Below are 13,443 nucleotides of genomic sequence, written 5' to 3' on the forward strand. Positions count from 1 at the left end.
CTACACAAAGTCAGATACTAGACGCTGCAGAGACTAGGGGACAGATCACAGAGTTCACTGGAAGAGGGTCATGGAAACATCACCATGGGACACTTAAAAAAAAAAATGAAATTAGGACCTCTGCATTATCCAATTCATCAATGGAAATCAGCTGGAAAAGAAAAAAAGGGGGGGGGGGGGGAGAAAAAGAAGGAAGTGTTAGAAAAGGAAATACAAGCGAGCTAAGTGTTAGAAACTTTGTCACTGTAATCTTATCACTGACTCAGGTTGAAGCATCTTTAGAACGTGACCATCTTAAGAGGTGCAGGCATTCAGGACACCACCGCACCTCACCCTGACATCTGCTCTGCAATGTTCTGCTCCGGAACAGAAAGGGCAGGGTGCTGCCACCCTTTGCTCACATGCCAGGTATCAAACCTCGCAGGTCACTTAACCAAGAGCCCAGGACAGCACCTTTGCACTCTCTTGTAGAGAGAACCCTTGAACTGAGCTGTGGGCAAGGGCAAGTTCCCCGATCAAGAACCATGTCCTTTCAGAAGAGGATGGCAAGGAGTAGAGCCAAAGGCTAAACTCTGAGCAACTCAGCTTAGGACAAAATTCTTTCTTTGGACTCATCTTCCCATTCAGTGGGGGAGGGGGGAGTCTTCGGTCCAAACTATCACTGGGCTAAATCAGATCCAACTTCAATTTAAGTAGTAAGACCAACATATCCCAAGCCCAGAAGCTCCGAATCCTGATACTGTTGATGATTAAAGAGAACAGATTTCCCCCAAGGTGATTAGCGCCTACCCAAGTGATAGTAGTAACAAGTAAATGATTTATTAGCATCAAGTTCAAGAAAAAGAAAAAAAAGTATTAATCACAATTATGCTTGTTTAATGATAGATGCGTGATCCTCAAAATGTACTAAATATTATGTTTCATTAATATTTAGTACATTTTGCAAATTTAAACTCCTATTAGAAACACTGGTAGCTGGAAATGTTAATAGTTTATTCACCTAGAGAAAAGGAGCAGTGGTAATTAACAGGGGACTGACAGTTCGTATGAAATGAAAACCCTGACATTACTTAAGGTCAAAAACTCTCTAGTAGTATAACAGCTACTGTTATTCAGAAGAAAAAAATGGACTTTAAATAAATTGAGATACACTTTCACATTAATTGTCGGCCTCTGAATTTCTTTCCAAATCCCTGTGACTAAAAAGTAGCTTAATAAAAATCCTACAGTAGATAACAGAGTAGCCAATATATAAAATAATTATGCTTTCTTTTCAAGCAGGCTCTAAGAGCTTAAAGATGTTCTACGAGTTATACAGAGATTCAGGTTAAATTTTAGAGATATTTAGCCATGGGAGGTTATTTTTTTTAATGGTTTAATCTGTAGATTAAAAGCAGAGTTTAGTAGGCATTGCACACACAGAATGGTTGCAAAGTCCTGATTTTAAAGTTTATTAACTATGAATACATTGGATAGAAAAACACACGAATCACACAAAAATGTATTCCATCGTTATTTTGGTGATCCTTTTAAATATCCCTTTATTTTATATTTACCACTCTTTCGTAAATACTGCTGGCCCTTTGCATTTTAGAGACACAATAGTAAAAGATGATTTCTTTAATTCCTAAATGATCATGATTAAATTTTGTGACCATCTTCTTTGTCCAGCCCTTACCTTTCCATCATATGTCATAGTTCTTGGATGGGCACATCTTAGGCAATGGACCAAGACAAGTGGACTGACCACTGGCTTCTCACGGATCTGACTCCTAGGGCCTGACACAAACCACAGGTGATGCCAGAGCCCAGTGGACCAGATCCATGACCATGAAGACTCAGGGGAGGGCAGGGAGAAGAACAGCCCTGGACGTCCCAGGAGGGTGTTAGTCATGGGCCAAGTTCCACTTAAGAAGCAACTAATAGAAAAATTGGGCCAAGAAGACAGAAATGGCATTCACACTTGCCCTTGTGTCCCAAGCACCCAGTCCAAAGCACACCTCATTTATTTTATCGACTAACGCCCACGGGTTTGCCTAAGAAAGGTTATTTCTTTGGCTCTGGGTTCCTTCCACCCTTGAAAGAGTCAGCCTGTCCCATATGTCACGCTTCTTTAGTCAAACAGGGGCAGCCAATAAACCATCAAAGGCATTTTCCAAAAGCCTCAGTGAAACTGGACAAAGTGGATACCAACAACCAAACTGGAAGAAAGAGAAATCGTTTAACAACCTCCACCCCCTTTTAAAGTGAATGGTTAAGGAGCCTTTTCCAGCAGTCAGAGCCGGGGGCCAGAAGCTTGGCACACACGTGCTGTCGGTCGGGAGCTGCTGACGAGCACGGGTTTCCAGAACGTCTTCCTTGGTTGCAGAGCATTTCCCACACTTGCTTATAGTACTTTCACTTTCAACAAGGGGGATGACAGCTCCAATCAGACTGGAAAGAAATGTCATCCTGCCTCCAAGCCTCTATCTGCTAGGGTATGACTAATTTCTTCACCAGCTGAAAAGGGATTTGAGCTACAGCCTAAGGACCTCTTCTCAACTCTGATAACTCTTTGAGAGTGACCTCCATCTACTGCCCTCTTGAAGCCCTGGCTCTGTCACTGTCCATGAGCTCTCTCACAGGCAGTGGTACAACATCTCAGGTCTGCTGTCTCCCGGGGGCCGTGACGGTGTTCTCCCTGTTGGCACTACTGGGTAGTGAAAGGGAGCAGGGAAGCACACCTCTACACGGCCCCAAAGACCCCGGTGTACTTTTCTGTCCAGCAGCAGACAATCGACCAACTCCTAGTACTCCTACTTTCCATGTTATAAAAAGAAAACTTACGAGACATAAAAGTATAATCACAATTTGCAAAATTCACTGGAGTTGAGACACAAAGTTTACCTGAAGTACCTTGGGTATAGAAAGAAACAGCTATTCTCAAGAAGAGAAAATTGTGGTCTCCACATTTTAAAAGCAAGTTCTCTGCACCAAAGGTGCTAATATATTCACAGCTGGTTAAGGTCCCTTTGGTGGATTTTATCTTATTATGGAGAGTCAATTTCTATAACTAGAGTCATATTTTTTAAACATTTCTTAAATCTCACCTTAAGAAAAATAAACATCTTGTGGAATAAATGGTTATTACTTACTTATTTGATAAGTGTATTCTCTATTACTGCCCACCCCCCGCCTTTTTTTAGTGCAAGACCTACCTAGTTGTCTACACAGGTGTTGTACGGACTGGTCCTCTCATTACGTCCCACTTGTACCAGTGTTCTTTGCTTTTATATTTATAAACTCTTTTCTGGCAGGTTTCCTACACAAAATTCCTCCTGAGTTATAAACACTTATTTTCTAATTAAGCAACATTTATTCAAGTTTTAATTTATACATTGTACAAATTTAGAGTGACGTTTAAAAGCCTTGGGTTTGGGGGCAGTGGAGAAATGTATACTGCAAAAAGGACTGCATACCTTTCTGTTTTATTTTTTCTTATCCAAAGACCCTCACACATTAAATTGCTCTAATATTAATGACAGATATAGCTTAGGTTAGAAAGCAAGATTCCGACAGACTTTTACACTTGCAAAAATCTGGTTGTCACCTTCCCTTTTGATAAGGAAGACTGTGATTTAATTACCAAGGCTTCTTCACAGAGATGAATGAGTTACTGTGTATTTGATAAGTCAGTGATATCAGCACATTTACATGCTAGGAAGATGCTGATAGAAGTGGCTTGAAGACAATGAACATTATTACCTTCAAATGAAGACTGGTGAGGTTTAAACTCAGGCCCATGCTTTTTTGCTGGGGGCAGAAAGGAAGAGCAATGAGGCTCTTTTTACCCCACTTGGACCAAAATCAGGGGTGTGAGGGCTGTTCTCTGTACATCACTGCTCACTGCATGTGCTAAGAAGTCTCATGTCCCAGGGATGGTCCATTTCCCAATCTCAATTAGAAAAGGTGACAGGTTTGTCTGTCTTCATTCCAGTTAGAACTGGAGGCAGTTTCTTCATACACTGGAAGGATTGTGTAACATCTCACCAGAAAGAAGCAAGTAAACCCACAGGTATGCTTAGCTGGAACCCAAAATTCAGGAACACACACCTTGATACACAAGAGGCATTTGCATTCTCATTGGGAATTTAAACATATGGAAAACCTTGCTGTTACTGTTTTTCTGAATATAGACTGTATGGCAAGCAGCCTGTAAGAGACAACTAAGTATATATGACTTTAAGGAGACAGTCATATGATTTAGCTACCTTCACGGCAGGATAAATAGTTTAAAAAATCTAAAAGTTAACCCCCTCAGTCAATATGCCTGAACTAAGGTGGATTTCTAACCGCTCCCACTCCACTTCAATTTAATAGCAAAAGCTAGTTTTAACATGAAAATAAAATGCAGTACCTTTTCTCCATAGCCTCTATCTTTGGTCATCATTTCTCTGAGGGTCTGTAGGACCTTAATGCAGAGTTTCTCCTCATTCTCCTCTAGCAGCTGTTTAGTGTGCTTTATTAACCTGAATGGAGGGGAAAACCACAGATTACATCCCTGAAACGATCTTTAAATTAAAAAAAAAACAAAAAACACTTGACAATCAACTTATTGGAACTAGTCAGTTAATGAACAAATATTTACCAAGGGCTCCCAGGTTAAACAGGCTTCCGGGCCGTCCCTGCACTAAGAACAGCCCGTTGGTGTCTCAATAGCGACACCTGCTGGTCGGTAACAGCAAACAGGCTCCCTGGCCACGGGTCTGCCACACATAGTGGAGAGATGATAGGGAATGGAGAACAGAGGCAGGGGCTTCCTCAAACCAGCTCGTTTAGGAAGTGCAGCTATTTATCCACTGAGGATTGTCAGTAATGCGGCTACAATATGCCAGCGGTGTAAAAAAACCTCAGGAGTATGACGGTTGGGGCAAACACACTGTTCTCTTGATCCAGTCTTACTCTTTGAGGGGCCCAGAAAAATAAGAAACTCAGAGGCAGAGCCCATGCTCAAGCTAAACAACCAACCAAACTTAGGGTGAAAATCAGATGGAGATTTCTGGTGACGGAACCGATCGTTTCTTCTAGATTTTGCCCCAAGGCACAAACTAACAAACTACAAAGCTGTTAGGAACAGATTGTGAGGCCCTGGTAGGTGTGAGTTTTTTGAGGGCACAAAGGCCATGGCTTTTTGAGTCTGTATGGCAGCTCATGGTGGGCACCCTATCCACACGTGTTGAATGGAAAATGAACACACGGGCATGCCGTTCAAAGGAGAAATTTTCACCAAAACAAGTGTCAGTAAGTAGGACTGAACCTACACACTTACTTTGGGAAGGTCAGAACAGATTCCTAGCACGGGACCTTGTATTCATCAAAGTCAAAAACCAGGCCAGCCCCCCCTTCTTCAGGAACCAGTGCTGTGTCTGGTCAGTGGGATTCTGCCCGTGGGCACCGCAGAGAAAGGGGTTGCTTACTTGCAAATGAAGCCACCACTTTCACACTTTCTTCTGGCATCTGTGTTCTCCGGGAAAAGCAGCTCAGGCCTGTGGAGGACGTCCACCAGCACAGATAACTCGGCCTGCACCAGGGGCCTGAGACGGTCCTCCAGGGCAGAGACGATGTCCTGGAATGGAAGCACAGCCTTGGTGAGCAGCTTGGGCTGCAGCTGACTGCAGGAGGGTGAGAACATTCATTTCTGACCTAAAGCATGACCACAGACGAGACTGGGTTAGACTAACCTTAGCACCGTCTGGTATTTGCCTCAAATTATTAGACATTGCCCAACGGTTACCTGAAGCATTAGGCCCTGACACAGAAAACAAAGTGATAACAAGTCATCATTCCCACCCACCCTGTGAGATGGTCCTTAAGCTACTTAAGGGATCATTCCACGTACTTTAAAATATGATGCAAAAAGTACATTCGACAACATGGAAAGGTGTCTACAATACGAGTGTAAAAAATGGTCAAACAACAGTATGGACGATATGATCCGCTTTTTATAAACAACGTTAATATCTAAAGGATATGCAGCAAACATTATTAAAACATCATTAGTGGTCTTCCCTGGGTGGCGGAACTATGGGTGATTGTAGTTTTCTTCTATATATCGGTTCTTGTCAGTATTGTCAAATTATTTCCAATGAGCATGAATTATTCACATAATAAAAAGTCATATAAAAATGAGAACACAAATGAATGAACATGCTGTATCAACATGCTAAATACATGTACCCTGATAGCATGATGGTCTTCAAATGCAAAACACATAGCTGTAGGAAAGGAAAACAGAGAGAAGTTGAAAGAGCAGCAAAACCAACACAACAAACACCATATAAAGGCAAATGGCAGAAAACAGATGAGAAATTATCTTCAAAAGATGCTAAAGTCCGCTGTCTGGCTTGCTAACTCAGAACCAAGGTATCGGCATGCTGGCTAAGAAGAGCAGAACACAGCGTACTGGATAAGATAAGAAGGATCCGTTAACCAAGGAGATTTGCATGGAAAGGGCCACTTTAATTGCATTCATCTCAATTGGGGACCCAAATTTCATAGGCCGAAAATTCATAAAGAATTGGGTGATCTTTTATACAGAAACTAAAACTTGTCAATACAATTTTACTTAATCTTAGATTTAACAAAATCTGTAATCACTCAATAATATTTAGGATGCATTAAAGAATGCATGAATGAATCAAACTATTTCTTGCAGGGGCGGGCGGGGGGACAATTTTCCCAAAAAGTCTGTACGAGTACATTGCCACATCCCGTAATTCAGAGTGACTTCCACACCGCTGTCACAAAGAGGGTCGCTCTGGCAAAATTCTCTGAGGGTTTTGTCAGTTTCCCTAACAGTTTCCTCTTAGAAAGCACCCAATCTCCCCTTCTTCAGTAGTTACTGGTCCTAACTCTGGCAAAATGTTACTTGCCTCCAGCATTTGCTTGAGATTGAAGGAGTTCTTCGGCATCATGTTCATGAAATCTTGCATCTTTTGCCAGGTTTGAACTTCACATTGCAATTGATTTGCATTGTATTGTCAAATGTATAACATTCGGCAATCAGGGAAAGACCAACAGACAGAGATGGAGAAGCAATGGGCAGAGGGAGATGCTAGTGTTAAGTGAGGGGGGATGTCTGAATGGGGGTTAATTATATAAGCGCGTCGTTTGCAACTTAATGTTCTCACATTATGACAACTTTTGCTCTTCTGGGCAATCTCGTAACTCCAGGGACTCAGACAGACAATAACTCATTAGATAACGAGGACCCCTTTAGCCACAGGCCAAGTCTTTAAAACAAGCACTACCTAAACTTATGTATTTTATTCTATTCCCTAAGAGTATGCATAATCAATCTAAGAAGAGCCCTGGTATGTTTCTGCAGCCAGAGATAATTTATTTAGTTTGAGCAGGAGAAAATACGGTGTGTTCATACAGTTATGAGGCTACAATACAATAACCTTCCTCTTTCTAAAATATAGTGGGGTCAGGAAGCACTCCATGAGGAACCAAATTACCTTTGTTTAAGAAGCGGTTCTGTCACAACAAGGCTGAAATTCTTCCCTTGACCTGCGAAGCTCTGCCCACCTCCCCAGCTCCATGGGTTCTGGCCACACTAACCTTGCTTTGGCCTTTGCACCATATTCTCTCCTGTAGAATGGTCTTTACACATGCTCTTTCCTTCCCTTCCACTCCATTCTTTAAGTAAGTCCTACGGTTTCCTGATCTTGGTTCCAATGCTACTTCCTCAGCAATGCCTTCCTTGACCACCAGCCCCAATTCCAGGCAAGATTAACTTCCTCATCAGTGCCTTTCGTAGCACTACTCATTCCTCTGCAGTGTTTGTCCCTCCTGCCATTTTACTTTTATCTGTGTGATTAGTTGATTAATGTTTGTCTCCCTTCCAACACTTGAGAGTCTATGAGGGTTAAGGTTACTTCTGGTTTTGGTCATTGTATCCCCCGTGCCTAGGGTGGGGTTGATGAATGAATCAGTGAACTCGTTCGTCTTTAGGTAACTGATGTAACCCTCAGAGATTCATTTACTTCACCAAATGATAATAATTATTACAGTCATAACAATAATAATAGTAATAATAAGAGCAGCTCACTGATCAAGTGCTCACTACATGCCAGGCTCTGTTCTATGTGCTTTATGTGTATTGTATTTTCCAAAGATGGCCATCGCAGTATAAACTATCTTGCACGCTCTTCTTACAATGAGTCACTGACATCCCTCCCATCAAATGGTGGTCCATGTCCTCTCCCCTTGAACCTAAATGGACACATGTCACTGCCTTGACCAAGAGAATATGACAGAAGGGGTGCTATGTGATTTCTGAAGCCAGGTCATTAAGGCAAAACAGCTTTTACTTATCTCTCTCAAGAGAGACTTATTTTGGGACCCAGCTGCCATGTTGTGAGGAAGCCCAGACCACATGGGGAGACAATGTGTAGATATTTTAGGTGACAGCTGAGGTCCCAGCTGACAATCAGTATCAACTGCCAAACATGTGAGAGAGATTTCAAGATGAGTCCAAACACAACCACCATCTGACTGCAACTGCATGAATGGACTTGAGCAAGAAACACCTCACTGAGCCCAGTAACCTCCAACAGTAAAAGAGAATAAAACAATCGCTGTTGTCCTTTGTTAGGCAGGCAAAGATAACCGGAACATCTTGACTCTCTTAATCTTCATATCAACCCCATGACGTAGGTGTTACTATTATACTATTCTACAAGTTAGGAAACTGGAGAAGGTAAGTAACTTTCCCAAGGTTATGCACTTCTAAGCAGCAGAGCCACGATTTGAACCCAGGCACTGGCCTGAGATCACGCTCTTCACGACCGCACCATTGCACCGAGCTCATCTGAAGGATCTGTGATTCTCCAACTGTGGTCCATGTACCACCTGTGAGAAAATCACCTGGGGTGCTTGTTCAAAGGAAGATGTTAATATTAAGATGTATGTTTAAGTGTTTAACATCATCTAATTCTCACTACTCTCCCTTTTAACAAAGGGAGAGCACATCTCTTCATAGGTACTAAGAAAAAAAAAAAGAGTATACTCTAGCTAGAATTTAATAACACTTTTATTTTCATTTGGCTCATTTTGATATAAAACTCCTCTCTCAAGTCATGATTACACTTGTTTACCTACTGATTCAAGAGGCTAAAATCCCAAGGTGACGAACAAAAAGGAGCTGTTATGCCCTGATTCCAAGCATCCTCTCCTAACACTGATGTACCCCTTCCTAGTAAGAGAGGAGGGACTTCTTCATAAGGAGATCTGTAAATCAATGAATAACCTCTAAAGACCATGACTTTGTCAGGAGCTTTTCTGGTCCCAAGTAGCTCTGCACTCCTAGCCCCACAAACATTATTGCATGTGACTGTCCACTCACCATACTGACATCCCGCTGTGGCCAACCCTGGATTTTCTCTGGCTCAAGGAGGCACTTCTGTGTGGGGAACTGTCTTAGGCCAGGTGAAGGATCGCTTCTGTCAGCACCAGGCATTACCTGCAAGCGCTCGATGATATTCCGGTAGTCTCTGGAAGCTGCCAGGACAGAGTCTCTGCGAGCTGCATTGCGGGCCGTCAGCCGCCAGTTCATGGCAGTTTTCTGCACGATGTTGTGGGACTTGAGGAAGAGGTTGTTGACCTGGCTGTCCAGGTCCACGGGGATGGCAATGGCCCGGCTCTTGGCTGTACAGGAGAAAGGGGACTCGTGAGCCTACAACTTTGATGGGAGACACCCTAGAGACAGACAACTCCCCCCCCACCATCCAGCAGGCAGATGTTTCCACGCCTGTAACATGAGTGCAGATACGGAGTAGCTCAACTGAACTTCATAACCTGTTAGGTCGGGTTTTCCAATGTGAATTCTGAGGGGCAGCAGCTCTGAGGGAATTTATAATGCTCCAAGGTCATACAGTTTAGGTAACTCAAAGTCAAAGTTCAAGGGGCTTCCTCAATGAATAGCTTCTTAGGGTCTCAGATGTGTTCATACATTTTAAGAATTATCAAGACAGGGAACTCATTTGGCCAGTAAACTGTTTTTCTAAAAATTCTCCAGTTTGGTATTCTTTCAACAATCTACAAAATGCTGTTTTAAGCCAAACATAGTACAAAAGATAATATTTACAATGACATAAGCTATTCTTTCCATATGGGCTCTTGTATTTTTTTTTTAAATTTCCTTCAAAAAAGGACAATTCCACTCCCATCATGAGAAAAACATTAGTCAAATCCACAATGGGGTATACTCCAATAAAGATGTTAAAAAAAAAAAAAAAAGTAACCAGATGAGCAAAAAAAAAAAGAAAAACCCCACAATGGGGGACATTCTACAGACACCTGACTAGGACATCTCAAGATTGTCAAGGTCACAGAAAATAAGGAAGGTCTGAGAAACTGTCACAGACCAGAGGATACTGGGTAGGCATGACAACTAAATGCAATGTGGTAGCCTACACTGAATCCTGGAGCAGAAAAAGGACAATAGTGGAAAAAAGTGGTGAAAACCAAATCAAGCCTGGAAGTTTAGTTCATAGCAATAGGCCAATGTCAGCTTCTTAGTTTTGACAAATGTAGCTGGTAATGTAAGATGTTGAGAACGGGGGAAACTGGGTGAGGGATATATGGGAACTCTTGTGTTATCTTGGCAACTTTCTTATAAATCTAAAATGATTGCAAAATAAAAAAATTTAAAAAAGGAAAATAACTAGACGAACAATCCTTTTTTCCATCTGCGAAATCCAACAACATGGAAAAAAATAAGACAACTATTCCCTGTCTTCAAAGCTTCATACCAGTAGAAGCAAAAAAGTGCTGGGGTTAATGGGTTGTACGGTTTTCATGCTCTGCTGTTTCACAAATACCGGCTCTCCTTGCCTTTTCTCATCACGGCCAAGACTATGAAAACATTTCCCCTCTCTGATGATTACTGGGCTAGGGAACTCAGAGATCTGCCCAAGTTTTAACCAACAACCTTAAGTTGCAGGATCATACATGGGCAGAATTTAGGGCTATCTGGGGAGCCCATCACAGAACCCTATTTGAGAGATATCACACCACGAACCTATAATCTGTAACGTACACACCTTCAAAAGCCTAATCTCTTTCTGTGAAATAGTGCCATGTAAATAATAAAAAGACACAAATACCTGCCATATGAGTGTAAAGGAAATCAGGCAGGGATGACTGAAATCGGGAAATGAGCCCTAGTAAACACAATCTATACTTGCTGGACAGCTACTCAACAGTGCTAAGAACCCCACTTGTCTTTTCTGGTGTCTGTAGAGATCTTAATAGCTACTAGAGACAGACAACCCTTCTCAATTTAGGCAGGAAGATTATCCCTTTGCATAGCATGTATGGGGAGGGGGTGGAACAGGGCAAAGTAACAGAGTCTGACAAGATCAGGGTGAAGGGAGCAGTAATGGTTGTAACTTCCTTTCAAAGCTGCCTATGAGAGGTGATACAAGGTTGGGGGGAGGGGATGGAGAAGTATTTATCATCAAGAGGCAGAAGGGAGCAGTGCACCATTTCTGAGAAAGGGCGTTCCACAGGATTGGACATGTGCTTTGCACGAAAAAAAATTTCCATGTGGTCAAATATGTTTACCGGATTAAACAAATTACTTTCTTGAACAAGGGGCTTCCCAGGGCCTTGAATAAACTTGAGCTCTGTGACTTGCCAAGAGTTGCCTAACATTTAACCGTGGAATCTTGTTTTTCAAAGACTATCTTTCTTTGGGACTTTCTGGCTCTGGACTTTGGCAGGTGCTGGCTTGGAAAGATGAAAGGGAGGTTTAAGAATCAAGACGATCTCAGTTCCAGTTCTGGCTCTGCAGCCTCCCGGGTGCGGAAGCTATAGCCACTGCTCCATCCAGGGTGGCCTTTATTCCCACTGGGCAACGCATTTTCATCATGTTAAATCCCACCTGAGTTGGTGTCTTACCTACATCAGAGAGCACCCGAATGCAGCTCTCCACCGAGGCCTTCTGGCTCGGCATGAGCCAGTTGCAGTGGTAAACCCTGAACACACCTTGCAGCAGCTGCACAAAGACGGGCTGGCGAGTCTGCGAGAAAGAGAAGCCAAGAGGAAGGCGACGTGAAGACTTTTATTTGTGAGCGATTGGTACACTGGTCAGAAACAGACACTGCCTTGAACCACGGGTTCATGGACCCTTATGCAAGAGTGGGAAGGGGTGACCAGTGATGAGCTGGATTCCAGAAGTGGCCTGGCCAAGGGAGAAAAAGTCAGAAGCATTTTAAGGCAATGCACAAACTTGATGCTAAGTCTGACCACCAGAAGGAGCAGCAGAATATCACAGCCTGAAAACAGGTGTTCTTGTCTAGTTACCGACTGGCTGTGTGAGTGTAGGCAAATCACTTCACTTCTCTGAGCTTTAACTTCGTGCAATATATAAAATACAGGGATTGAGGCCAATGAACCCCCAAAGTTGTTTCCAGATGTTACATTCCATGAGTAGAACCTATATTTTTAATCAGCATAAACAAACTGGTAAGTGAATCTCACCTAGAATGCTCCTTACTTCTTTATTTCTGGCAGTGTCTTCAATGACATGAGGAGAAGCTAGTTCTGATGGTTACTCTTCACAAGTGTTCATTTACTACAGATCAGTACTTGCACATTAACTACAGAGTAGGATTTATTCCTCTCTATGACGGTATAAATTTGTACTCATTTTAAAATAAAAGAACTCAAACTACGACTTAATCAATTTGACACTGACTTCCTGAGTGCATTTCAAAATTATAATTTTGGCCTTCATCCAAAGCTACCTGGATCAGAGTAGCTTTAGACCTGCAAGGCAAAGGTCACTGTGTATGGTAAGCTACTCCACTGGTCTTTAATTTTTAGGAGAAAGTACTTGCAGATCCCTTCCGAAAAACAGGAGGAGTTAATACAGCAAAGAAAAAAAGTACAGAAAAAACTCTAGAGAAGTTTCTTAGATAAAAGAAAAACAATTGAAAAGTGCTAGGGGAAAGGAAATTTACTGTAAGAAATTAAAACAGGATATGATATCACTTATATGTGGAATCTAAAAAAAATGATACAAATGAACTTATTTACAAAACAGAAATAGACTCACAGACATAGAAACAAACTTACAGTTACCAAAGAGGAAAGTGGGGAGGGATAAATTAGGAGTTTGGGAATAAACTATACACACTACTATATATAAAATAGATAACCAACAAGGACCTACTGTATAGCAGAGGCAACTATACTCAGTATCTTGTAATAACCTATAACGGAAAAGAATTTAAAAAAGAATACGTGTGTGTGTGTGTGTGTGTGTGTGTGTGTGTGTGTGTGTGTGTGTGTGTAGAACTGAATCACTTTGCTGTATACCTGAAACTAACACAACACTGTAAATCAACTATATTTCAATTAAAATTAAAAAAAATAAAACAGGTTAATAAAAAT

The 13,443-nt window shown here is 41.9% G+C and overlaps 1 protein-coding gene across 7 annotated transcripts in view; it reads right to left on the bottom strand.

Moving 5' to 3' along the window:
- ITPR1 (inositol 1,4,5-trisphosphate receptor type 1) overlaps positions 1–13,443 on the bottom strand; it is a 319,227-nt gene that overhangs the window by 118,070 nt on the left and 187,714 nt on the right. For 3 of the 7 annotated variants that reach the window (XM_082345342.1, XM_082345343.1, XM_082345341.1), the window contains exons 36-40: positions 11,947–12,067; positions 9,389–9,690; positions 5,457–5,605; positions 4,397–4,508; positions 119–151 (exon numbers count right to left, since the gene is read on the bottom strand). In XM_082345342.1, coding sequence (XP_082201468.1) covers positions 119–151; positions 4,397–4,508; positions 5,457–5,605; positions 9,389–9,690; positions 11,947–12,067 — 717 coding nt within the window. The remainder of the gene's footprint in view (positions 1–118; positions 152–4,396; positions 4,509–5,456; positions 5,606–9,388; positions 9,691–11,946; positions 12,068–13,443) is intronic. The other 4 variants (XM_082345346.1, XM_082345344.1, XM_082345345.1 and 1 more) reach the window with 3 other exon arrangements.

The sequence above is a fragment of the Balaenoptera borealis genome, assembly GCF_965194805.1.
Source record: "Balaenoptera borealis genome assembly, chromosome: 12".
NCBI lineage: Eukaryota > Metazoa > Chordata > Mammalia > Artiodactyla > Balaenopteridae > Balaenoptera > Balaenoptera borealis.